Consider the following 27,732-nt stretch of genomic DNA (forward strand, 5'->3'; position numbering starts at 1 on the left):
GTGATTGTGTTATTGCCTGTGTCGGGAGGTCAGAGGAATTTTTTTTTCTGGAGTTGGGCCTTTGTGTGAGTTCTGGAGATTGAACTGAGGTCTTCAGGTTTACATGGCAAGTTCTTTTACCCATATGTCACCTCGCAGGCCCTGGCTTGATTTTATATGGCTGGAGAACAAAGGACGGTTTGTATAACTGTAACAGTGTAACAATGTAAATTGTTAAAGGGTTATAAAAACAAACCAAGCCAAAGAAAAGTATACAATAGAGACCTCATATGGCCCACAAAACCTAACATGTACTACTTGGATGGAAACATTGTTTAGGTTTCATTAATGTTTCCTCCCCCTGCCAAACTGTTAGTTTCATTGTGACAGGGAAGCTATACCTATGTATTCAGAACATAATAAAATGCCTAACACAGAGACATTAAAAAGGAACACATACATGGTATGTGACTGGAGACAAGACTTTGTATACAGTATAAGGAGACTGACTTGTTTCTAACACTCATTTCATAATTTCACATATGAATACGATGTATTTAGATATTTTCCATCCTTTCTCCCTCACTTCAACTCCTCCTGGATACACCGCTCCCTCCATATCCCTCTCTCAACTTGCTCTTCTTTTTCCTCCCCCCTCTTCTTCCTCCTTTTAAAATAATCCCTTGGGTCCAATTAGTGCTGCCCATATGTGTATGGGTATGTGGTTCCATTCCCTGGACCATGGGCAAGCTATCATGGGCCACACCATTGAAAAAAACAAAACAAAACAAACCCAACTGGCTCTCTGTCTTGGTATTGTCAATTTGATACAACCTAGAGTCACCTGGGAAGGGGGAACCTCAACTGAAGAATTGCCTTGATCAGGTTGGTCTGTGGCCACGTCTGTCAGAGACTGTGGTTGAGGTGGGAAGGCCCAGACTAAGAGGGCAACATCATCCTTGGACATGCCGGCCTGGGTTATATAGGGAAAATAACTGAGCAAGCCAGAGAGGCGCCAGTAACCATCATTCCTCCATGGTCTCTGCTTCAGTTTCTTCTTGAGTTCCTGCCCTGACTTCCCTTAGTGTTGGATTATGACCTGTAAGCAAAACAAGCCCTTTCCTCCCCAAGTTGCCTTTGGTCAGAGCAAACTAGAACACTCTTCCTCCTCCAGTGACCATCAACTGCCAGGAGGTCTTCTGCTGGGAGCGGGAGCCTCAGAAAGCCTTGGAGCCAATGGTGACTTGCTCGTCTGAGTCCCACTTACAAAGCCTTATTCATGGAGGCTCCTCTGACTATTGCGTTTGCTGAGTTTTCTGCTTTTCTTATCTCTCCAGTATTTGAGGTCCAGAGAGCCGAGAGCACATCACAAAAAGGACAGCTGTGACCATTGGAACCAGTTGCTTCTTCTCACAGTGACACTGGGTAAGCACACTGGGTAAGGGATTGGACTTCTCAAGTCCTATGTGTGAAATGAGATTAGCAATGACCACCTGATTTCTCAATGACATGAGATCTTTCTCCACCAGACCCACCTCCTTGACTTATCATGAGACTGAGTAGATATTTGTCAATTATATAGTAGTACCTACACATGATGATACATAAGCCTTAGTTAAATGTATAATATTTCTCCTTTATGCTTTACATTGTTCATATTCTTTTTGTATATGTATCTATTTAGACTCAAAGTAATGGCAGCCACTACTGATTTGTACCCTCCATGTTACTTCCACATTTGGAGTGAATGTCTCTGTGTTTGAAATCCACATTTTAAAAAAAGAGGTGTGTCCTGGCACCCCAGCACTCAAGAGATTTAAGTCAGGAGAATCTTGAGACCAACCTGGCAACGTAATAAATTCAAGGCCACTATGGACTATATAATGAGGTCCTGTCTCAAAAACATACTTTAAAAAAATGGATCATGCCAATATTAGAGAGGCTTAGATAATATGTTCCCGTTTGCAGTTCTTGAATCTGTGATCCTCAGCTATGTGCCGAAAATGCTGTGACAACATACACCTTCACCACGTTGCTTACGCAAATGATAACTGCCACCTCCTAGCTTTCTTTTATCAAAAATAAGTGCATCTTATAAATTAATCTTTCCCAAAGATCACTCATTTTCTCTGTTGGCCAGTTGCTTGGATTTGGTCTTTTTTCAGAGTTTGTCATATGTTAATTCCACAAAGCTCTTTGGCATGCCTGAAGAGATCAGTCTTTCTAGCCTGGGCTATGCAGAATTTGTGTTTTGAGACAGGGTCTCACCTAAGCAGCCTTGGCTGACCTGGAACTTGATGTGTAGACCAGGTTGACCTTGAACTCCCAGGTGGAGCAGGCTATATCTCTTGAGTATTTGGATTAAAGGCATGCACTACCACAAAAATTCTGGCTCCATGCAGAATTTTCAAAGCAGATATTCTTTCAGCTTATAAATATTTATGTGCCAAGCATACCGATATTATTGGTGACCATCCGATTTTTCAAAGCACATCAAACTTTTCTCCACTATAATGTGGTTCTACAAGCCATGGCACATTTTTTTTTTTAAAAATGTTTTCTCTTCTGTGAGAATTTAGCTGCAAAGGAAATGTTTTACCCAGAAATTCTGTTTGTCTACAGTTGCTTGAGATGCAATCTGATCAAGAAGACTATATCTGAGCCTGCTTATGATTTGGCTTGATACTGGTTATATAATTGTATGACAAAAACTAGCTGCAAAGCCAGATAACTTGAAATAATTTGAATGGATTTGGATTTGACTTTTAGCCCAACAGCCACACCTAAAAAGTAACCATATGCTAAAAGACTAAAGTTCAAGATAACATATTTTTTTCTTACTGTTATTTTCTGAGGATTTTTGAAGATGAGAAGATGTTTTTCGATGCATTCAGAAAAATCTATCCTGATAGTTAACAAAATAAAGTAGAGTTTGGAGCAGAGGTTTCCATTTCCACCAGAAACACTGTTCTGTTGCTGTTTTTTAAATTTTTTGTTTTCGTTTATTTTTTGAGAGAAGATCTGACTCTGTAGCCCAGGTTACCTTCAACCTCACAATCCTCCTGCCTCAGCCTCCTGAGTGAGTGCTGGGATTACAAATTTATGCCACTAAATCTGGCCATGTGGCTGGCTCAGAGAATTTTTTGAAAGAAAATAATATTAATTATTTATGTTATTATAGTGCTTTACATAAGGCCATTTTCATGCAGGAATATAAGTTACTTTGAGCAGATTCCCCTGCAGGCCCCGCCACACCCTCCTTTTTTAACCCTCTCCTCTCATTAATCTTCTTTGTTTCCTTGGACAGTTTGCATATACGTTCCCTTTCATATGCACTATGTGAAAATGTTTATAAGTTTAAAGTCTAGGATCCACGCATGAGAGAATACATATGGTATTTGTCTGAGACTGAATTAACTAACTTAATGTAGTTATCATGGGTCACATCCGTTTTCCTGTGAATGTCCTAACCTTGTTCTTCCTCTTTCTTCTGAAAATAATTGCACTGTGTGCACACATCACTGCGTCCATCCCTCTGTTGATGGACCCCTAGGTTGGCTCTATAACTTTGGTATCATGAATAGTGATGCACTGAACATTGCTGGGTAGATGTCAGAGAGACAGATGCCATATTTTCTTTTCTTTTCTTTCTTTCTTTCTTTTTTTTTTTTTTTTTGGTTTTTCGAGACAGGGTTTCTCTGTGTAGCTTTGCGCCTTTCCTGGAACTCGCTTTGGAGACCAGGCTGGCCTCGAACTCACAGAGATCCGCCTGCCTCTGCCTCTCGAGTGCTGGGATTAAAGGCGTGCGCCACCACCGCCCGGTCTTCCATATTTTCATATACATCTCAAAAAACTGGGCTTTGTGGCTTATGATTAAAGAAATCAGCTAGTGTCTATTTAAATACAGCAGGCTGTATAGTAATAAAAATGAATGCGTCCAGTGAGTAACATAGTATTGTTCATGCTTGGCTTCCAAATGGCTGTGTGACTGGACAGGTGAATCAGCACAGTCCTCATTTGTCAACTAAGGTTGACAGATAGTTTCTTAGTCCAAGAATCAGCCAACTCCAAACTCAAACATTTCTTTACCTTTGAGCCCAGCTTCTCCTTTGTCCCCTTTTAAGTATGGAAGTTGGGAAGGCCCAGGAATCCCCTTCTCTCCTCGTTCACCTTTGGCTCCTGGGCGTCCTCTTTCGCCTTTTATTCCTGGGATTCCAAGGCTACCTGACAGACAGGAGTAACGACATCAGGTCTTCAACTCATGACTAGCTCATCAGAAACCACAGTTTAGCAGAGTGCATAATAAAACAGAACAAAAGTGTGAACAATGCTGAGAGCTTGATAGTGTTTCCGAACACACAGCCACTCAGCAGTGATGGTGTAAGCTTGAAGGGTGAAAATGAGACCCATTCAAATGGGAGGAGGGAATACAAAACACAGGAAAAAAAAATCAAATATGCTCTTCACTCACAGCTAGTTTTTCTTAAATAACAAATGTCATTTATTTTGTGACTAAGTAAGTGAACACTATCCATACCTCATGCCACTGAGAAAGACACCATCACTCACCTCTCTGCCCCTGTGAACCTGGTTTCCCAGGAGGCCCTGGAGGGCCAGTGGTTCCAGGATAGCCCATCATCCCAAGCTCTCCTTTCTCGCCTGTGGGGACAGATGAACACAAAGCACTCCATGATGTATAGAATATGAAAAGCAAAATATTCTAGAAAATAAAATAATGTATACAGAGAAATTGGGAGTGAATGGTGTTTGTGAGTTGGAAAATAACAAACTTGGTGTAAGAGATGGGTCAATGTCTTTTAAAATTCCACTGGCCTGTGTTTCATTGCAGCCAATCACACCACGGTTGACAACAGATGCCCTGAACTTCTGGTGCATTGGCCATCTTACCTCCTTCCCAGTACAATTTTCATTTGACTCTTTCACAGTACGTAATCAACTTAGGGTTTTCTTCATTTTTTTTTTTTTAAAAAGGAGTATTCTAAGCGATAAGGTTTTATTCTGACATTTTCATTTATGTATGTCATACTTTGTTCTTATTCCTCCCAAAGTTGGTTTTTAAGTGTGGTTTTTAAGGCTCGCTCCTATTATGGGAGATGTGAATCTAGTACCAAGAACAGAGCTGGCTCCTAAAAGCCAGCTCATGCACCAGGGTTGGATCCTGATCTTACTGCCAGGGGGCCCCTTAAGCAGATCAAGCTACACAACTGTCTGTCTCCCTTATGCAGAGGGCCAAGTCCCGTCCCATGGAGGCTCCACAGCTGTTGGTCTAAATTTCATGAGTTCCTGTTGGTCTAAATTTCATGAGTTCCCACTAGTTTGGTTTGGTTGTCTCTGTAGGTTTCCCCATCACAATCTTGATGCCCTTGCTCATAGACTCCCTCTTCTCTCTCTTCCACTAGACTGCTGGAGCTCGGTCTGGCCTTACCTTCTTGTAGGAGGGGATGGGGGGTGGATTGGGAGGGGGAGGCTGGAGGGGCAGGAGCAGGGAAGAGGAAGATCTTTGATTGGTATGTAAAATGAATAAAAAATGTCTTAATAAAAAAGATTAAAATATATTTTTTTTAAAAAAGAATAGAGCTGGCACATACGAGAAGCCCAGTATTAGGAACCAAAGTATAATGTGTCTGTTAAGCCATTATCCTGGTCTCCTCCCTGGAAGGGAGACCAGTGGAGTCCTTATGTCCTGAGAAAACAATGTTCTTTACAAATGAAGGAATGATAAAACAACCACAAATCACAAAGAATTAGGAGATATAATATTATGGACAATTCTGTGACCATACTGTAGATGACTTAGATACAATGGGCAAATTTCTAGAGCAACATAGAACCAAAGTGGACTCACAAATTAATAGAAAATCAACTAGAACTGTTTCTTTTCTTTCTTTTCTTTTTTTTTTTTTTGAGACAGGGTTTCTCTGTGTAGCTTTGCACCTTTCCTGGGACTCACTTGGTAGCCCAGGCTGGCCTCCAACTCACAGAGATCCGCCTGGCTCTGCCTCCCGAGTGCTGGGATTAAAGGTGTGTGCCACCACCGCCCGGCCAACTAGAACTGTTTCTAACCATTATAAATTTACATCGAACTGATAATTATGTGTATGGGTGTCTGAAGAGGCTAGAAGAGGATGCAGATTCCCTGGAGCTGGAGTCACAGGTGGTCATGAGCCACCTGTTGTGGATCACTTGGGCAAATATCAAGTGGTCTTAACTGCTGAGCCATCTCTCCAGACCCCGAACTGATAATATAAAGACTTTCCCCAAAAAAGAGTCCAGACCCAGATGACTTCACCAATAAACTCTATCAAGTGGTCAAGGAGTAGTAATTCTTTATAATTCCTTCAAGGAAATACTACAGGAAAACTCATTTCCAGCCTGTTCTCTACAGGGCCAGTATTGACTGAAACAGGATTGAGCCATCACAAGAAAATTGGCCAGTGTTTCTTGTAAATATAAATGCAAAAACCTCAACAAAATACTAGCTGGTATCTTACAATATGCAAAATTACTCCAAAATAGACATATCCTGGGTAATTATAAAATATAATGGTTTTATTCTCCTGCTCTCCTGCCCCTTCATCCTTCCCTCTTAAAATAATTAAGGAGAAAAAGCATACAGTATGCAGAGTGACCTGAGGGGGAAAACATGGAAGAAGACTTAGAAGACAATGGCACAAAGGATACCTGGCTGCCCTGGGAATCCTGGAGTTCCTGGATATCCTTTTTGGCCCGGTGGTCCCATCTCACCTGGATGACCTGGCATTCCTGGTGGCCCAGGTTCTCCAGGGACTCCTGATCTGTCCAAGCCTGGGATGCCAGGGTCTCCCTTTGGCCCTGCATCACCTCTTCTACCTACAGATGAATAGATGAAAAGATGGATGAGTTACCTCCAGATGAATAGATAGATGAACGAGTGACTTAACAAATGCCTACCCTACCACCTCCAAAAGTGTTTTGGTGTTGATTGTTTAGCTACGTGAGGTTGGGTAAACAGCACACTTATCTGTGTGTTTGTTTATTGTCTCCCCCTAAAATTTCCCAGCTCCCCATTGCTCTAGCAGTATCCATTTCAGGGCTCACTCAGTGATGAAGGGAGAGCACTTATGTCGATTTCTGAATGCTGCAGGTGCATTCTGGGACTGTGCTTCATGCCGTTTCCCAGTCTTTCACCTTAGACCTACATAGCAGCTCCCAAGAAGAGAACTCCCATATGCTTCTGCAAACAGTACTGTCGCTGTAATGATTAAGGTGTTGGCCAAGAATTTATCTGTGACAGATAAGCAGAATGCTAGTCTACAGACATTAATGGAGTTCTAGGGAACTTTCCCTAGGAGCCATCACCAGATCTGGTTGAAAGGGTCCAAGTAGGTAGAGTGTATTTCACAACACCTACATTGGTCATGCAATCTTACTCACTTGGATTTATTTTCATAAATCTTGGTTTCATGTTGCTTATGAAATAATCAACTACATGATTTAGTTTACAACTAAGCAGGCAGCTTTGTGTACATTTGCTTTATTTTAATCATTGTAAAGTTACTATTTCCTTATAGAAGTTTTAAAAGTAAAATATTGATTGAAAGTTTATGTATATGAATATTTAGTGATGACTCATCTATTTGCCAATCTATCTTTATCATCTAATCTGTTGATAGAGTTCATATTTCCTTACATAAGAGGGACAAATCAACTCACTATTAAGTTTGAGTCTCTTAGTATAACCAGTACACACTGCTATTTGGAATATCCATAAAAGCCAGGCTTATAGTTCCAAAAGAACATGTTTTGTTGAACAGCAGTCAAGACTTGTTGCTGGACAGTTTCCACATTAAGCAGCAAATGACAGAGCCAGAGGCCACATCATCTGTCTACCTAGTTCCTGAATGGGAGGCCTTCCTCTTACCTGGTTGCCCTTTCAATCCATTTAAGCCCGGAAGTCCTTGGGCACCCCTGGGTCCCTGGGTACACCTCCCTGGGAGCCCTTTTGCTCCAGGTGGTCCAGGCTGCCCTGGGTCTCCTGCAATAGAGAGTCCAAGAGTTTGTTCAGGTGCTGAAGCCCAAGGTTCCAGTGTTGCTGTCCCCACATCATTCTGTAATGTCACCCTTCTCAAACCAGACCTATATTTAATACTGTCAACATGCTTGTATAGAGGACATTCACGAAAAAAGGAAGAGGTAAGGAGGGGAGGAACAAAGAACAGTCACATTGAATGGAAAAAGAACTAGGCCTTCGGTTTTTCGAGATAGGGTTTCTCTGTGTAGCTTTGCACCTTTCCTGGGACTCACTTGGTAGTCCAGGCTGGCCTCGAACTCACAGAGATCCGCCTGGCTCTGCCTCCCGAGTGCTGGGATTAAAGGCGTGTGCCACCACTACCCGGCTGAACTAGGCCTTTTTTAAAACTGATTTATTCCCTGAGATGGAAATGCTTGGAGCCCCTTGGAACACCTGCAGTGGAGGTCACTGAGGAGAAAGGAAGTCACACTTGGCATTGTACCTGGAGGCCCATCAAGACCATCTTTTCCTGGAGTTCCAGGGAGGCCTGGAAATCCGGGGAGTCCAATTTCTCCATTTTCCCCGGGATCGCCTCTTTCTCCTGGAAAGCCAGGTTTTCCTGGTTCTCCGGGTGTGCCTACTCCTGGTTCTCCCTGTAGCAGAGACATTAGGTTAGTGCCCCCAATGGAGGGCTTCTCAGTTCTACTTGCTAGGGATGCTCCGAACTAGTTTGCATAGACACTACAGTGCTGTGGATATCGCTCTGTATAAATAAACACTGATTGGCCAGTAGCCAGACAGCAAGTGTAGGTGGGACTAACAGAGAGGAGAATTGAGGGAACAGGAAGGCAGAGGGGGAGACTGCTGGAGCTGCCACCAGGACAAGGAAGATGTAAGGCACCAATAAGCCACGAGCCATGTGGCAAAGTGTAGATTAATAGAAATGGGCTAAATATAAGAGTAAGAGCTAGACAATGATAGGCCTGAGCTAATGGCCAAGCAGTTTAAATAATGTGAGCATCTGTGTGTTTATTTATTTTTTATTTTTTTATTTTTGAGACAGGGTTTCTCTGTGTAGCTTTGCGCCTTTCCTGGAACTCGCTTTGTAGACCAGGCTGGCCTCCAACTCACAGAGATCCGCCTGGCTCTGCCTCCCGAGTGCTGGGATTAAAGGCGTGCACCACCACCACCACCACCACCACCACCACCACCACCACCACCACCACCACCGCCCGGCCCCTCTGTGTGTTTATTTTGTAAGTGGGCTCTGGGACTGGCGGGACTTGTCGGGAGCTGATGAGAAATTCTCCACCTACACTACAGTTCAACAAATATTTCCCTTTCAACTTTAGACAATGACCTTCCACAAAAATCCTGCTTCAGAATATGCAGGACACATTTCATTGAAGAGAGTGTAAGTGTCCCTATGTACTCTGAATGTTTATGAAGTCATTAATAAAGGAATAGAAATGCAAGTTTCCACTGGAACTTAAACATTAATATCTACAATTATTCTGAAAAATCCGTATCGTTATCTATAAATATACTGACAATTCCTAAGTCCCAAGTGTCTTGTCTGATAAGGGCACAGCAACTGCTGATTGTAATTGCCCCTCCCTGAACTCAGTATGTGTTTTAGTCATAGCAGACCTTGGCTCCTGGTTGTCCTGGCTCTCCAGGATGGCCTGGCTTTCCCCTTTCCCCAGGACGACCAGGTGATCCTTTTGTTCCTGGGAAACCTTGATCTCCTATAGAAAACACAAAACAAAAGCAATAATCATTAGAGACTAGTCTCATAGAAAGTTTATGAGCAATATTTCCTTCATCAAATACATTTATGAGGCATCCAGGTAGAGAGATGTTTGTATGAAAGCTTGGATGATAATAAAACAACTGATAAATTAGCAATTCAGAAGCAAAAACAAACAAAAGACTGAGTTCCAAGTCAAATTGCATTGGCTCTGAAAATTGTTGCAATAAAAAAAAAAAGACTTAAACCTCAACTTATCAAAATGCAGAGTAATGAGGCCTAGGCCCAATGGATCCATCTACAATACAACTGCCTGTCCTCCGGCTCTTAGGCTAGTTCTGCTTCCCGTAACTTGCTGTGTTTGTCCAGAGAGTGAATCCAGAGTTGCTAAATTAGCATGAAAGTTATTAATACAGAGTCCAGGAAGGACTAGGCAAAATGTGGGCCAGACTCCATTACTTTATGAAGGAAAAAATCCATGAAATTAGAGTCAAACCTGCTTTTGGGATTGTAATTTCATTTACTAAATATTCCCTTACTTGGGTAGAACTGGTGTACAGTAATCAACAATGTTCTCTGTGTAACAGTTCTGGCTGTCCTGGAACTCACTTTGTAGACCAGGATGACCTCAAACTCACTGAGATCCGCCTGCCTCTGCCTCCCAAGTGCTGGGATTAAAGGCGTGCGCCACCAAAACGATTGTATTTTAACAAACAATTTAGGCAATTGTGAAACCAACATGACAGTATTGCAAAGACTACAGTTCTAAGTAATAGTCCAGAGCCTGAGTTTGTTTTATACAGATCCTGGCCAGGATTTTGTTTGATGTGCTTATCTGAGAAGCCACTCAAGTTATTATTCATTAATATCTGGAGTTTTCAGAGTGTTTCTGTTTTGATGAAAACAGCATCTTTCTTTTTTCTCGTTAAAAAGATTTATCATCTTAAGAGTATGTATATGTATGTGGGCATGTGAATGTGAGAGCCAATGCACACAGAGACCGGAGGCACCAGGTTCCCCCTGGAGCTAGAGTTAAAAGCAGGTGTGAGATGCCTGACACAGGTTCTGGGTATCAAACCCCAGTCCTCTGTAAGAGCAATATATGTTCTTACCTGCTCAGCCATCTTTCCAGCCCCCAGCATATTTTCCTAAAGCAAAATAACTACTCTAATTATTTTCATACCCACAGGGAAACCTAGAGGTTTTTGTTTTGTTTGATGCTATGGAACGAATCTAGAGCCTCATCCATGCTAAACACAGACTTTACTGCTGTACTATAGCCCCAGCCCAATTTGTGATTTAATAGTTAATTTCTTACTTTTTTTTTTTTGTTTTTTGTTTTTTTTTTTTTTTTTGTTTTTCGAGACTGGGTTTCTCTGTGTAGCTTTGAGCCTTTCCCAGAACTCACTTTGTAGCCCAGGCTGGCCTCAAACTCACAGAGATCAGCCTGCCTCTGCCTCCTGAGTGCTGGGATTAAAGGTGTGTGCCATCATCTTCATCATCACCACCACCACCACCACCACAACCACCACCTGGCTAATTTCTTACTTAAAAATGTGTGAAGTCAAGAAATATATAAATCTAAGAAGTGTGGAACTAAATAAAAAATTCTTATGGCCAGAAACAATTGCTATTACCATTTTAGTGAGTTACCTTCCAAGGTTTTTTGTTTGTGTGCTTTTTTTAAAAGTATGATTGGTGGGCCTGTGCGATGGCTCAGCATATAAAGTTTCCTGCTGCCGATCCTGACGACCTTAGTTCGATCCCCCGGACCCGCATGGTAGAAAGAGAGAATGGAGTCTGGGAATTGTCCCCTAACTTCCACATGTACTCCCTATCCCTATGGCGTATAAAATAAATAAGTCAAAATGTAAAAAGAAAAAGTATGATTGAGATGGTATTGTATGAATCAATGTGAATTCTGCCTTTTCACCCAATATTGTCCTAAGACTTCTGAAGAGTCTTGGAAAGCATTATTTTTGGCAGCACATCATAGGTATTTCCTATTTTATTCACTACCCATGGCTATAGCTTCAAAATATCCACATTGAACCTTCTATTTTACAGTTTTTAATTTACCCTTAGGTCCTGGAGGCCCAGGAAATCCAATTCCTGGGATTCCTGGTTCACCATCAGGTCCGGGAAGACCAGGATCACATTTTCCCACAGGTCCAGGCAAACCTTAAAAAAACACGTACATGCACAATCAGTGACTTTTCTCCATTTGTTTTCCAAAAGAAATATCTGTTCTTTGCGTCCTCCCAGCACTTCCTGGAAATTGTGAAATCATTTTTAACATAACCTCAGCCTTTCTCCCTAGTCTTATCCAGTGGGCTATAGGTCAGGAGCTGCTAGAATTTTAAAAATACAACTTCATTCTTTAAGAAGTTCCTAAATATCTTGAACTGTACGTTTTCCTCTGAAGAACAAAATTGAATTTCAAATCACGTTAGTAGAGAAAAACAAGTTTCAAATGAAGGTGCTTTGGGAAACACCTTGATCCATAGGGGAGAAGTTGCTTGCTCTCCCACCAGAAGCCATGGGGACCATTCTGCTCTATAACCCCTGGAAGCCACTGTATCAGTTCCCTTTTGGAACTGTGACGCCAGGAGAACCAGGGGAGCAAGTGGGTAACCTCAAAGGACAGGCGAAAGCCCCCTGCCAGCTTGCTTTTCAGAATGGTTCCCGCTGGTACTCTCTTTCAGACCCGATGAATTAATTTTTTCCCCTTACAATGGGAGTAGTATTTTCTCAGGAAAATGAGAGTACCATCTGAAGTCGTGGACTATATTTGGCAGGAGGAGCACTCACCAGGCAGACCTCGGCGGCCAGCCTGACCAGGAGGCCCTGGAGGTCCTGGGGGACCTGGAACTGGTGTTGACATACCAGGTTCTCCTTTAGGACCTTTGGGGGAAAAAACACAATTATAATATTGGGTTGTGTGTTAAAGTATGTTTTTACAACAGTGGGAAATATGAGGAGGGGATTATAAACACCTCCCAAGGAAAAAAATCAAACCAATCCCTGTTTTTATGGGTTTCAAAAGTAGCTTAGTGGTAACCAGTCTGTAGAAACATTACTAATTGATCTGTAAATATTTATAGACATCGGTCTAACACTTGCTTTAATTGACAACCCCACAGGCTTGTTCCAGAAGTAAATACTGTGAATGAGATTGGAGAACAGTGATGGGGTACCAGCTTATTGGACAGTTGGTATTCATGGGAAGCTAGTGTGGTATATTGACCAAAACAGCAAATGTGAATGGGCATGCTCGGCTCGGGTTTGAAGCTTGGCACTGCTGTTTGCGAGCTCCGTGAGCTTGGACACATTTCTTAACCTCTTTGAGAAGTTCCTTATTTGTCACTGTGGAAATAATGATGACCTGGCAGATAAAGGTTCAAGGCAGTGTTCTGAGCATAGTGGCCAGTGTTAAACCATGTTGGTGATTAGTCTTCTCACAGCCGTATATTAATAAAAAAATATAATTCCAGTACACAACGGGAAATTTTGACAATGTACTTTATGATAATGAGTCCCTTCATTTAGATTCATATTTAGAAAGAAGAGAAGAGGGTTGGATGAAGGATTAAACAGGAGTCAATAAACTACATAAAGGTCCAGACAGTAAATAATTTGTGTTTTGTAGTTCTGATTTGTTACAACCACATTAATTCTGTCCTTGTGCAGCAGCCATAGAGAACACAGAAGTGTGGTTAAATTCCAATAACCTCATGTATGGACACTGTGATTTGGAATTTATAAATTTTTATGTGTAACAGAATGTTGTTAGAATTTTCTTCAGTTGTTAAAAAAAATGTAGGAATCATTCTTAACTTTTGGACCACATAAAATCCACCGATGGGCTAGGTTTGGACTTCCATACAGTGTGCTAAGTCCCTGGATTAGAACAGCAGCCTCCAAAGTAAAATAAATACATAAATAAATAAATATAATAAAGTAAGCTTTATGTACATGTGGATGAAAGTATGTATTCATTTGATGACATAAACGAACACTCTGGAGTGGTACCCAAATCTTGCTATAGAGAATATGCTATGATGATCTGGACAGCATGGGTTTCCTAACAATCTCTGTTTAAAGTGACAGTAAATGACGCTAAATGACCACACAGGCATTACTTGTTGAGAGCACTCCACTATAAGAACCTGTTTGTCCTGGACAGAGAATTACTTTCAGTACCTGTAGGTCCCCCAAATCATATGGGCTTTAAAATTATTATCAATGATTTTTCATGTATCTTAGCTATTTTGAAGTTTTGTTTGTAACTTGGAGTCACAGGTCCAAGACTTCTTCAGATCAATTAATTCATTTTATTTTAATTTAATTTAGTTGGTTTTTTTTTTGTTTGATTTTTGCTTTTTTGCCTCTCCTGAGTATCTTGTAATGAGTTCTACTTAACCCTTGGAATGCATTCATTCTGTGTATTGATATCAGTCATAGATACTGATGATTACAGAAGTTTCAGTTGAGCTGCCTGTGACAGGGAAATTGGATTTTCTCTGTCATGTCTTTACTTGTCCTTTCCCAGTCACTGAAGAGACATATTTGGCAGGAACAAATTTACATGTATATTCATTAGTTCTGAAGGAGCTTTGTGGACTGTGGGAACCATCCCCCACTTCACAGAAAAGCAAGACTGGAAAAAAACTAACCAACCGGCTTCTCCAGGTGGTCCCGGGGCTCCAGGAGCTCCTTGCGTTCCCTTTGGACCTGTTTCTCCTTGAGGTCCATAGCCCGGTGGTCCAGCTGGTCCTGCAGGTCCTGGGGGCCCCGGGGGTCCAGGAGCCCCTGGAGGTCCCTGGTCTCCTTTCCTTCCACTCAGGGCCTGTGACAACAGGAATGTGTTTGGTGGTGACTCAGTTCAGTATCTCCTTACCGCAGATCAGTATTAGCCCAAATAGGGGGACAAGCAAGACTGTCCTGGAATCCCTGGTCCTGTAGATGCGCCACAAAAAACTGCCTACCATATACATTTGAGGCAGTCAGATTCACCTTGCTAAGTAATCTGTAAATGAGTGATGTGTGTGTGTGTGTGTGTGTGTGTGTGTGTGTGTGTGTGTGTAGTAAATCTTTAAACTTGCTTACCAAGTTTCGTCAAACTGTCCCACATGAGATCATTTTTATTAGATAAATCTGATTAACCCTTTGGAAAAGTGGAAAAGCTGGCATTTTGTAGATTAATTTGGGCAAACTTCTCACAGGTACATCGAGGGACTCTATGACATTTTCAGTTGAATGTGTGAGAAATTCTATCCAATGAAGAGAATAACATTTGCATGAACTGAAGTGTTTTAAACATTTTAGCTCTTCTTTTGACGAACAGATCTTTAAATATTTTATCTTTTATGCATTTAGAATAAGAATAACCCCAGAAATGCGCACTAAAAATTTCCCTTGCTAGTAATTTTCTCTTTTTTCCTTTTTCCCTTTCTCCTTTTCATCCCTGCCCTTCTTATTTTTCTGAGACTGGATCTCACATAGCTCATGTTGCCCTAGAACTTCCTATGTAGCTAAGAATGACCTTGAACTTCTGCTATGATTTCCTCCCTGCTTGGATTACAGCCATGTGCAATCATGCCCCATTTATTCCCTGTTGAAGATCAAATCCAGAGCTTCCTCTATGCTAGGAAGGGCTCTGCCAACTGAGCCATATCTTATTCCCATTTTTGGTGCTTTTCTACAGGTGAATTTGATCCACATAATGAGATATAGGGTGTGAACCAGAGTCATTACAGGTGTAAAGTTTCAATTGGGCTAAGCCTTTGAAAGGAGCTTATTTATTTGGTCAAAATGCCATATATTTGCTTGGGTTACTACTGCTATCTTGAAGATGCCTTGTTCTGTGGCTAGAGTGAAGAACTCAGTATTTTTGGTGACCACGTTATCTCCTAATTTCTGAGCATTTTACTACAGAGTGGGAAAAGTATTAAAAAAAATTCCCAGATACGAACCGGTTCCCCCCTAGGTCCTGGAGATCCTTTTGCTCCTGGACTTCCGGGAGTTCCATCGAAGCCCTTTCTCCCTGGCTGACCTCTGCGCCCAGGATCGCCTGGGTCACCCACTTGCCCCCAGGGTAGAGGTGTTTCCCCTTTGCTTCCTTTCAGTCCTGGATGCCCTTGGTCACCTGGGAATCCCTATGGCGACACAAAAGTGAGTCAACTTTCTGTTTTGGTAACACTGTCCTTGGTCAGTCTTAAACACATTATCAATAAGAACTTTTTAATTTTCATAAACATGGATTTCCTCCTAAAATACACTTAATATTTGTATGTTGACAGACAAAAGTAGTTGTATGTTTATATAAAACACCTCATATGCACACACTACTAAATACATATCTCATTGATTAGTTATTGCAACACAAAGACCCATGACACCACTCTCTGAAGAGTAGACAGCCCAGTGCCCCTATCACAGAATGCCCATGTGCCCTCCCTAGTCTCTGAGTCTGTCTTGGGCTCTAGTGGTAAATACTAGAACATGGATATCTTTTAGCATACATTACTTTTGGGGGGGGGTGTGGGGGGGGAGGCTGCTTTTCAAGACAGTCTCAAACTGTGGACCAGGCTGACATTGAAGTTACAGTAATCCTGTCTCAGTATCCAGTGTTAGGATTACAGGTATAAGCCACCAAGCTTAACTGTTAACATGATTTTTTTTTGGTCTCACAAATACAATGTCAAACATTTTATTTATTTTGTTTTGCTTTTGAACTTCCCAAACTGAAAAAGAAGTCACCTAGACAGTAGAAGTCAATGTGATACAAACAATAATTACTTCATTGATGTAGCTGTAGAAATTCTACATGCCATATCCTCATCATCATCATAATTCAGACTATGTTTGAATGCTGATACAGTCTGACATGCATCGCTTAGTTGTCAAATATAGCTTTCTGATTCATTATAATAATGAATAGGATTAGTAACAGGATTATATATAACATAGTATAATGACAGATGATCAGTTTTAACAACTATATTGAGGTATAAACTACATACCATAAAATTGATCATATATGTATAAATATATAATTATGTACCAGTAAAATTCAATGATATTAACCATAATAAGCATTAAAACATCTTCATTGCTCCCCTAGTTACCCTCAACCCATTTAGTGTCAAAATCTGTTTCTGCACTCAGCCCCAGGCAATGATCTCCCTTCTATCTCTGCTGCCACTAAAAATGACATATGGATAAATAAATGTACTAAATTGCTTATTTTCTCAACAAGTACCTGCGAAGCACCTTTGGTTTTCTGAGTTAAAGACCTAACACTGCCCTGGACTGCTGACCCATGTGCGATGCAGCCATACTTCCAGAGGGCTCAGCTTTCCAAGCTGACGCTCAAGTTTATAACCATGAAATCTTACTGGAAATCCTGGGAGACCTGTGCTTCCAGGGGACCCCGGGTTTCCTTTCATACCAGGTGCACCTCGTTCTCCTGCAAAGCAATTTATTACGATCTGTTGAACAGAGCAGTGCAGTGTATGGAGAAAACACATTTCCTTGTGAGGACAGAAAGAGAATTTCCATCCTACAATATCCAGGCAGTCACAAGTTGTCAACCGGGAGACACTTAGATCCCAGCTTCCTAGCCCTCTCAACCTTGCAACTTTATTTTTCTTATAATAAAAATAATATATGTGCTCATTGAAAGAAAACTATATAGGAGAAAATGAGAACTGTAAATCTACCATCAGAAAGTCAATGTTGGCTCAATTTTAGTACATATTATAAAATTTTACATTCATAAATTCATTAGACTCATGTATATACCACTTTAGAATCATACAACATACATATCAATACATGTAGATGTATAGATTCACCTGAAAACTATTTTGACTATTATCTGACCAGGCTATCAATTTTTTTTTTAATTTTTTTTTTTAGTTAACTGCTGCTTTTAGTTATAGAAGTTACATTTTCGACTTTTAGCTACTGTCATCGATGATAAAGGAGTATCCTCAGATATTCAGCTCTCCAAACGTGTGATTCTTTTGTCTGTCCAGAGACAGAAAGCTAACATAGCTGATGATGTTTTTCCCCTTCACAAACTGATTTAGCAATTTTTTGAATTAGCAATGGACCTAATATAAAATAAAACAACTTGAGATTTTAAATAAACATCTTTCTTATGAAAAAGAACTTAAAATGCTGGAGTGTGATAGAGGGAAGCCAGATGACTGATAGACTTCTAAAATGTACCCTTCAGGCTTCCTTTAAATCTTTCTTACCGCTGTGGCCCCCAGAGCTGTGAGCCCGGCTGCTAGTTTTTTGTTTTTTTTGTTTTTGTTTTTTTTATTGCACTCACATCCTTACAAGAAAAATAAATACTGCATATGTCCTCAACTCTCTCAAAACTGGGACTGAAAAGGGCTGTGTGTTTGGCAAAGTAGTTCCCTTGCTTTATCTGTGGGTTCCCTGCAGGACTCTTTTTTACAGTTCCCAGGTGAGGGGAGTCTTCACTAGAATTCAGCTACCCAAATGGAACTGGGAAAAAAATAATACCAGGCTTATGACATTTTGGCTGCCTTCATGGTAACATAGTGTCTTCAGAACTCTCTAAATTCATTAGGACATCCAGGCAACCCAATACCCTTCCTAATGCCCCAGCCTGTTTACTTTTCTGTCTTTACAAAGCTACACATTTTCATGCAAATTGTCCATACCTGGGATTCCTTTGACACCATCTAATCCTGGCAATCCAGGGGGACCAGGGGGCCCTGGGATGCAAGGGCACTGCGTGCACGGGAGGCCTGGTTCTCCTGCGAGGGGACAGTGGACAGCTGTCACTGTCACACAGAGCGCTCAGAAAGGACAGGTAGTCCCCACCCACCAGCATTTATTTGAACATTTTTTTCTAATGTTGTGAAACTAACCACTGTATTCATTTACATTTACACGCACACTCTCTTGTGAGCTATGACTTTTTGAGAGAGGAGAGTCAAGAATCTACACACAGCCTCTACTGTTTCAGTTTCTCCCTGTGCACGTAGGATAGACTCTCACTTTAGGCTCAGCATGCTAAATGAATTACCGACTTACAGATAAGTGAATACTTCTAGGTAATTTGTTTGGAAAAGAAGTCATTCTCTGACTATTTGAAATCACTGCCGCTTAGAGAGGGAAAAAAGAAAACCAGGGAAGCGGAGGTGGAGGGGACTTTTTATATAGAATAACGCTGGGTTCGAACAAACCTTTGGGCCCATCAATTCCTGGGTCTCCTGGAGGTCCTATATTGCCTGGCACTCCGTGGTCACCAGGTGGACCTGGGTGAAAAACAACGTCACCTAGGAAAAGACACCATCAGAGATCAGTTTTTTTTTCCCCCGGTGTGTGTGTGTGTGTGTGTGTGTGTGTGTGTGTCTGAGTATATCAGTGATTAGAATGCAATCTAACAGGCAAGAGATGCATGAGGCCCTGGGTTCAACTATCAACATTGACACAACACAAAAGAACAACAACAACACTACCATCAAACACATACACACACACACACATATCTTTTTGTGTTTTCAAATTTTCATATTTTACACAAAAATTATGTTAGTGGTATGCCTTAAAAGTTGAGTGGCTACTACAGTGATGTCATCATAGAAGATTTAAATAATGGACAGGAAGCACCCAAAACTTTTCCCGAAAAGCAAAACTTAAATACACATATAATTTTACATGCATTTCCTTCATCCTTCTGGTGGAAGCCGAATCTTTAGAAGTTTATCTACAGCTGAGAAGAGGCATGCTGACCAGCCCTTATAAAGATGCATTGTTTGATTTATACTTTCTAGGACCATACACTGGCACATGTGACTGTGTCTGAGTTTAGATGGGTTTGATGTGGTGGTTCTTAGGAAGTTCTGTGGCACCTATCTGCCATAGGGTAATGAACTCCTAAATATTCCATTTTACATCTTTACCTGGACGTCCGGGAGGTCCTGGTGGGCCTGGTGGACCTGGGAAACCAGGGCAGCCCAGGGGTCCAGGAGGGCCCATAGTGTCTTTTCCAGGGGGTCCTCTTTCCCCTTTCCTTCCTTTCTGGCCTGGCCATCCAGGGGGTCCTCTGAGGCCAGGCCTTGACATTCCTTGGAAGAAAGAGCCATTTGTAATGTTTTATTTTTCTTCTGACTACTATGATTATTTTTCAGTTGAAAACAGAAAAATACAGTCTTATTTACAAGCATTGTACAGTTGACAAAGCATGCAAAATAAAAAGTGAATATCCTTCCTTCCTTGGTGGCCTTGTTAGATGATGTCATATTAAGACAATGTGCAAAACAGCCCATTCCCACAAGAAGACTCATCTGATTTATTACAAGTAGCCGAAACAGAGTCTGGAATGTGCTGTAGACATGTATGAGGACTTGTGAGGAATTCTTGCATATGTGTTATTTTATAGATTTTTTTTTTTAAATTAGAGACTAGAGGATGCTTAATTTTGGCACTCCCAAGTGAGAACGAACAAGTTGTAATTAAAATGTATTTCCACCATAAAAAGGTGGGGAAGGCAGGTATGTCTATGTAGAGGATGCTAGGCTAGATGGTATAGACCCAACTCTAGTCTATGTTGTGAAGAGGGGCCATCTTGAACTTCTTGCCTCATAAACAATTGAACTATTTAGAGGAGTGATACCACCACCAACAAGCTAAGAAACCAGCTGGGGTTTTAATTGAGCCTAAAACAAAAATCCTTCTGATTGTTATCTGCTTCAGAATCTTGTAATTTTCTGTTCACTGTCTTCTTAAAGGAGACAGTGCTTTCCTTAGGGTCTTGGGGTGGAGAAGGAAGTCTTCTTAAATCCTTATTTAGGTGCTGCTCATTCTAGCTTCAGGAGATACCCACTGCTAACATGTATACATAAGTGTATATACATGTGTGTATGAAGCAGGTTTATACAGGCACACACCTTATTGGTCAATTTCTGTATCTGTTAAATTTGCCTCTTTTAAAAAAAACATGGTACAGTCACCACTGATAGGATCCTGTGAACCCATCTCTAATGCTATTCTTTATCTCCTGGAGGGTAAACATTCAAATGACTCAGAGATGAAAATGTAAAGCTTTACAGAAAAAGTGCCAGACATGGTGGCGCATACTTTAATCCCAGCACTCAAGGAGGCAGAGGCAGGTGGATCTCTGAGTTCCAGGCCAATCTGGTCTACAGAGAGAGTTCCAGGACAGTCAGGGCTATACAGGGAAACTGTCTTGAAAACAAAAACAAAAACAAACAAACAAACAACAACAACAAAACAAAACAAAACAACTTTACAGAAAAAGTTTAATTATAATGTAGGCATCCCTGTAGGCCTTGTATTATTGAACAAAAATGATTATTTTCAACAAACCCACTTGCTGTGACATCGGTGTTTTCTGTCTTTGTGCTACCACTGAGGATCAGGGTTCCTGCTCATACCCCAAAGTTATATGCTTATACTTAAAATTGAGAATGACTTCATCAGTTTGTTTCAACGCCTGAAACATTTCCAACATTGCCCACAAAGATAACTGTTAAGGAGCTAGAAACACATTTAAATCAATACATGGAAATTTGTCTTTTATTAATAATATGAACTTACAAAAACAGTGGCTTTTTTTCCCTTTTTAATACCTTTTTTTATGTGTACTCAAAGAAACACAAACATACCAGGACTTCCAGGAACTCCAGGGGGACCACTAGGACCTGGGAATACATACATCAATTAAAATTGTTTGTCAAGTTTTGGGTGCTTCCTGTCCATTCTTTAAATCTTCTATGATGACATCGCTGTAGTAGCCATTCAACTTTTAAGGCATACCACTAACATAATTTCCGTGTAAAATATGAAAATTTGAAAACACAAAAAGACATATCCACTGATGTCAAGTAGGAATTCCCCTTCCCCCCTCACCTGGAAACTATCATAGTTCTATAAATAAATACAGCTCATCACTTTGAAAGGAAGACACAATGATGGTAAAGGCTTGGGAAGAAGTACATCCTCACCCTGTGGACCACGAGCACCTTTGGGCCCAGGTGGGCCTGGCATTCCTCTGTCTCCCTTTTCCAGGTATGCATCATAATATTCTGTCTTAAAGGGGAAGGCAAAGAATAAATAAGTAAGAAATAGTTACTGGAGGATTGCTCACCAACCCCATTACTTCAGTCTCTTCATTCTGGCCTAAAAAAAAATGATTTCCTTGTTTTCCTGAGTTCAGAGGATTTTATATTAGCAAAAATATAGTGGCCATGCCCATACAGTGTATGAATGTAAAGACAAAAATAACCTTTCTGTTATCATCAGTTATATCCTAGGCTTTCAACTAGAACTACATTTAATTTAATTACATTTTTTAAGTTATTTTTTTTTTTCTGTGATGGTAATCAAACTCAGGGTCTTGTGCATGTAAGCACTGGGCCTTAGCCCTAGAAATACATTTTATGACGCGATTCAACTAAGAAATTGATTTATTTGTTGACTTAAAAAATAAAGTAACAAGAACGTTTATTTGAGCTTCATATATTAAATCACAAAAGTTACCAGTAACAATGACATAATAGAGATCATCATAGGTTCCACAGTTATGTGTATTTGTCTGCTGGGTATTGGACTCTGCTACAGTTTATAATTTCACAGAGTAAAGTAGCCCATCACATTTTCCTGCAATTCCATAAAAGCTTTTTTTTTTGGCGGGGGTGGGGGGTGGGTGGGGGTGGGGGTGGGGGTGACTTGTATCTGAAAGATACAGATTTTGGGGACCTGCCTTCATTCAGTGAGTTAAGTTATGTAGCTTGGGGGTCTGAGAACTGCATTTTAAAAAAATGACTTTTTTTTTTTATTTACATGAGGGTTTGCCTGCATGTATATATGTATACCACTCATGTGTTCAGCACTCAGAGACCAGAAGAGGGCATTGGATCCCCTGGAACTGGAGTGATAGATGGTTATGAACCATCATGTTTGTGCTGGGAGCCAAGCCTAGGTCCTTTGCAAAGACAAGTTAACTGATTTTTTTAAACTGCCAACACATCTCTTCAGCATCTCACTTATTACTTGTGTGTGTGTGTGTGTGTGTGTGTGTGTGTGTGTGTGTGTGTGTGTAGGGGGGGTTGGGGATTGTGCATGTAGGTGCAGATTCCCAAAGTGGCTAGAGGCTCAGATCCCCTGAAGTTGGGATCACAGGTAATTATGTGCTGCCCAGTGTGGGTGTTAGGAACCAAACTCAGGTCCCCTGAAAGAGCAATAGGTACTTTTAATCTCTCTCCAGCCTGAGAATTATAGTTTTAACCAAGATGCATCTCATGACCCTTTGCCATCCTGGATCATTTTTACAACCTGTAAAGTCAGACACAGAAACCCCGCTCAGCACATTGGCCAGGAGACTGACTGCTTTGGAAGAACGCGTAGACGTGAAAGCCAGTGGTTCCCTCTCATTCTCCTCATGAGCCCCGCCGTGTCATCAAACTCATGTCTGTGCTAGGCAGAGTGATGCTCCCAGGGCAGTGGAGCTTCAGTTGTAGGGACTGGTTCTTGCTGACCTGCCTTAAACCCGTGGCTGAGCCTTAGCTGCCTGCTGTTGAAAGTGGGCCATGCAAAAAGAAGGACCGGGCTCTCTTGTCCCCAGGTCCCCTAGCTGTCTTCAGTAGCAGCCTTCTTCATACACTTTGAGAATGCAGGATCACCTTGAACAAATTGTGATGAGGCCAAGTTGGGTTTTTTTTTTTTTTCCTGTTCAGAGTCCAAGATGGACTTCATTAGTACATTCTAGGGACCAAACATAACCAAATCTATATATTTACCCATTGGCAAATGGGTAAATAATGACAACACCTGGTTTTTGCCTGGGCTTGATAAAAATGTCAATGCTCTCATACTCATCATAACAGTTAATGAAAAATGCTGGTTCAAAAGTTGCTTAGTGCTTGAAAGACATTGTTATCTCTAGTTACACTTACTGGACCAGGAAATCCTGGAGGGCCAAAGTCTCCTTTCCATCCCTGCATAGAAAGACAGTTACAGGTGAATGAATATGCAAGCACAAAGTAGCCTAGTTTAAAAAAAACCCGCAAGGTTCGACAACAAGTTAATAGTATGGTCGTGTCGTTGAGGTCTAATGTACAAGCCAGATTACAGGGGCATTGCCTTTAAGTCATCTTCCTGGCCAGCCCTTGTCTAGGTGGAGTTTGTCTCCAAGGCTGGGAAGATGGGAATGTAAGCCTGTCTGTCCTCCGCCTTCCCTCTACGCCCCCTTTACCATGGGGTCATAAGCCTTGCATGTCCATATTCTCACACAGACTGTAGTTGTAGGACAGTCAGGCCAGGGTTGCAGTTAATGCCCAAAGTACCCAACCTTCTTTGTTTGAAGAGGGGCAATCCAAAATTCTGCCAGGACTGATTATTAAAAGGCACATTTGAATCTGGACGTATATCTTTGCATATGTGAATTATCTGTGAGCATCGGCAGCGTATCAGAGGCAGGTGGTGTGGAATACATTACACAGTTAGCTGATTGTGACCTTTCAGGGACACATGACCCAGGCTGAGGTTCCAGGGTCCAGACTAGACGACCTCAATGACCAGATGGATTCCTGCTATTGTGGGCCTTTTCTGATCTCCTCCTCCTAAGGAGCTGATACTTCACTAGAGAGTACTGAGCCAGCTAGCCTCAACATCAACCACACAGAACAGTGTTTTAGTTCTTCCTTGAGGACCTTCTCGAAATGTTCATCTGTCCTTTCATCTTAGCAAATATGCTTAACAGCTAAGATTTTTTTCTGGCTCCTATTATTATTTTACTCTCCAGCATTCAAAGAAATGTGATAAAAAAAAAAGACTACAAATGTCTTTCATTTCTTTTCAAACCACTATCAATTATCAACAGAATAAGTTTGTGTTGTTCCACAGGGGAAATCCCCTGTTGGACACAAGAGTGAACCATCTTGCTTTACGAAAGCACAGACATCACTATGGTAACCAGCACTGTAGAGAGAGATGCAGAGGGAATGGCCCAAGAGGAGGAGTCTTTTTCCATAGGTCTGACAGACTGTCTGGTCAGCATCCATAGCCCTTACTTCACATGCTTATCAATTCATCATTGAAGACTGAGAACATGCCACTTGATGATCCTCTTAGATTCCTGACCAAAGGTCAGGTCACAGCTTTTGATCACAATACTTTGTTAACAGAAACATAATTGAAAAAAGAAGAAGAAAAAGCAATATGGGCTGGCAAGATGGCTCAGTGGGTAAAGGTGCCTGCCACCAAGCCTGACGATCCAAGTTTGATTCCCCAAACCCACACAGTAGAAGAGAGAAGCAACTCCCAACAAGTTGTCCTCTGACCTCCACAAGTGGGCTCTGATTCGTGTGTCCTCTCCCAATAAATAAATAAATTGAAATGAAAAGGAGTAGAACAACATCAACAAAACCTAACGGAAATTGAAATTTAGAAAGACAGACTGGAAGGGATCTGTGAACCACAACGTGTGAGATCTTGGATTACATTCAAGGGAAAAGTAAGCATTGTCGAAAGGTGGTGGGGAAGGGGAGAGGGCCCGCAAAAGTCTGCTATGAGAGAGGTGTTCCACAAAAGACAACCTTCTCATCTGTGAAATGGGACTCACACCCATTTCCCAGGAATGACTTTGGGATCAAGTAGGAATATCTCAGGAGCATTTGACCGGGCACATGAAATGGTCAGTGATACTGACAGCTTTTTTTTTTTTTTTTTTTAAATATGTGGAGCCCTTGAAAGACAGACTCAAAAAGTTCTCTTCAATTCAACATCGGCTAACTTTTTTTTTTTTTTTTTTTCGAGACAGGGTTTCTCTGTGTAGCTTTGCGTCTTTCCTGGGACTCACTTGGTAGTCCAGGCTGGCCTCGAACTCACAGAGATCCGCCTGGCTCTGCCTCCCCAGTGCTGGGATTAAAGGCGTGCGCCACCACCGCCCGGCTTTTTTTTTTTTTTTTTTTTTTTTTTTTTGAAGCTAACGTATTTTTATAAAGCATGTGATTGCAATTCCTTGTTCCTGGGGAGGTAGGCAATGCCCAACCAGTTGGAAAAGGCTGAAGAGGGGCTGTTACCTTAATGCCAGCTTCACCCATTAGCCCAGGAAGGCCCCTGTTGCCCTTGGCTCCCTGTAGAAAAGATCAAAGGGCAGGAGATCAGAAGACATGAGGCAATTGCATCTGTATGAAGCTTGTGCAGTCTGAACTTATTCAATTTTTAAATATTCCAAATTTATTTTCAAAATCAATATGTAAGAGTTGTAGAAACATTTGGTTTACAATGTGATATTTCAAGATCACATTGGTTGTGGTCTATATAGGCACGTTGTGTCTACTAGATTGTGTACTTTGTGTGTTCATCAGGTCAGGGAACTAGCATATCTACTCTCTCATTTGTCTATCATTTTATTGGTGTTAAAAAATCCTCTAAACTGTTTTCAAGTAGACAACACATCATTGTTGATTATGGTTATCTTACTGTGGACTGTGCCTGAGAATAAATGTAACTCCTGTACCCACTGACTAACCACTTCCTCTCCCTCCGACTCACCACCTTCCCAGCCTCCAATAACTACTCGGCTACTCTGAGAGATCAGCTGCTGTGGACACCATGTCTGAGAAGGTCACACAGTACTGGTCTTGCTGTGTCTGGCATAGCGTTAAGTGTGTTTAGTTGACCTTTCCACAGTGGGTCTATAGGACCACGCATAGTCTGCAAAAGCTGAAATTACCTGATGACTCTCAAATTAATGTTCATCTATGGCTATCACTGCTACTTCCATGAGATCAACAGGCAAGTTTTACCTGAGTGCCAGGAAAGCCAGGAGCACCATCTTTTCCAGGTTTTCCCTAAAAAACAAACAAACAAACAAACAAAAAACAAAACCCACTTAAGTCTTAGTAAAGTTAAACTGGTTGACTTTAGTAAACAGAAAACATCCATGGTACAATCTCCTTTAGACAGCAGGTAAGAAAGCCCCAGGGAGGTTCCTCACTGATTTTATAAGGTAAGACTCCTAATCTTACAAGTAATGGGCATCTCTTACCAGGGCAGGTGGAAAGGAAGCCAGGTAGGATCAGTGATTTTAGAGTCAAAAGGAGGGAGAGAAGGAGATAGCTAAGTTTTGAGTGGAGTTCTTTTCTCATCCTGATATTAGAAGGAGATTCAGGGAAGCACCAGAGAGGTGCATGAGGAATTTAGAAAGAAGGCTGTGTTTACTTATTGATTTGAGATGCAAATTCTTAAATTCTAGATAAATATTTAAATAGTGTGGTGTCTGAGCAGATATGGCTTTAAGATGAAATGTTATGGTATGGATCCTTTCTGATAGTATTAAAAATCAGGCAAGCTGGAATCATTTTTCCTTGAACATCCCCACTCTACTTTCTTCTCAACCCATGCTTTTTAGGGGTTTTATATGCTGCATCTATCTGTTTAAATCTTCCAAAATGGAGCTGAGTGGGGAAGTGGGCCTCAACTGCTTCAGTATTCCCAGCGTCCCACTTCCAGACACACTATACCCTACTTTTCTTTGGAAGCTGTCTGTCTCTACTCTGGCTGGTTCGGATGTGTTCTCATCCACAGGAGCCCACTGACTAGCCAATCAGACACCTTTCCCTGTGGCTGCAGCCATTGTTGCAGTGTGAGACACATGAGCAAGCTAGGCCAATCCAATTCAATCTCTGGAGTTTTCTATAGAGGTGTGTGTGTGTGTGTGTGTGTGTGTGTGTGTGTGTGTGTGTGTGTTTAAGTATTTGTAGTTTCTTCTCAGATATCATTAGCCTGAAGTTATCTGGGGCTGTACCTTCTTCCTTTCCCCTTTCACAGAAGATCTTTTTTTTTTTTGGACAGAATAGGCCTGGTACCCAGAGAAGAGCCCCAGCTTTCAGGTTCAGTGTCCAGGGCTTGTTTTAGTCTTGAACTTTTCAGATATTTGGAAAAAAATCCCATCTACCAAAACTTAAAAACATTAAAC

General features: G+C 41.3%; 1 protein-coding gene across 1 annotated transcript in view; it reads right to left on the reverse strand.

The window, feature by feature from the left end:
• Positions 1–27,732, reverse strand: part of Col4a3 (collagen type IV alpha 3 chain) — a 132,039-nt gene that overhangs the window by 28,679 nt on the left and 75,628 nt on the right. Inside the window, exons 16-34 of the mRNA XM_028874137.2 lie at positions 26,561–26,605; positions 25,832–25,885; positions 23,705–23,746; positions 21,755–21,839; positions 21,416–21,451; positions 19,691–19,855; positions 18,971–19,063; positions 18,443–18,538; positions 17,141–17,211; positions 15,716–15,898; positions 14,421–14,589; positions 12,552–12,644; positions 11,820–11,921; positions 9,641–9,738; positions 8,493–8,643; positions 7,901–8,014; positions 6,682–6,849; positions 4,549–4,638; positions 4,069–4,203 (exon numbers count right to left, since the gene is read on the reverse strand). Of these exons, the coding sequence (XP_028729970.1) occupies positions 4,069–4,203; positions 4,549–4,638; positions 6,682–6,849; positions 7,901–8,014; positions 8,493–8,643; positions 9,641–9,738; positions 11,820–11,921; positions 12,552–12,644; positions 14,421–14,589; positions 15,716–15,898; positions 17,141–17,211; positions 18,443–18,538; positions 18,971–19,063; positions 19,691–19,855; positions 21,416–21,451; positions 21,755–21,839; positions 23,705–23,746; positions 25,832–25,885; positions 26,561–26,605 (1,990 nt within the window). The remainder of the gene's footprint in view (positions 1–4,068; positions 4,204–4,548; positions 4,639–6,681; positions 6,850–7,900; positions 8,015–8,492; positions 8,644–9,640; positions 9,739–11,819; positions 11,922–12,551; positions 12,645–14,420; positions 14,590–15,715; positions 15,899–17,140; positions 17,212–18,442; positions 18,539–18,970; positions 19,064–19,690; positions 19,856–21,415; positions 21,452–21,754; positions 21,840–23,704; positions 23,747–25,831; positions 25,886–26,560; positions 26,606–27,732) is intronic.

The sequence above is a fragment of the Peromyscus leucopus genome, chromosome 13 (assembly GCF_004664715.2).
Source record: "Peromyscus leucopus breed LL Stock chromosome 13, UCI_PerLeu_2.1, whole genome shotgun sequence".
Taxonomy (NCBI): Eukaryota; Metazoa; Chordata; class Mammalia; order Rodentia; family Cricetidae; genus Peromyscus; species Peromyscus leucopus.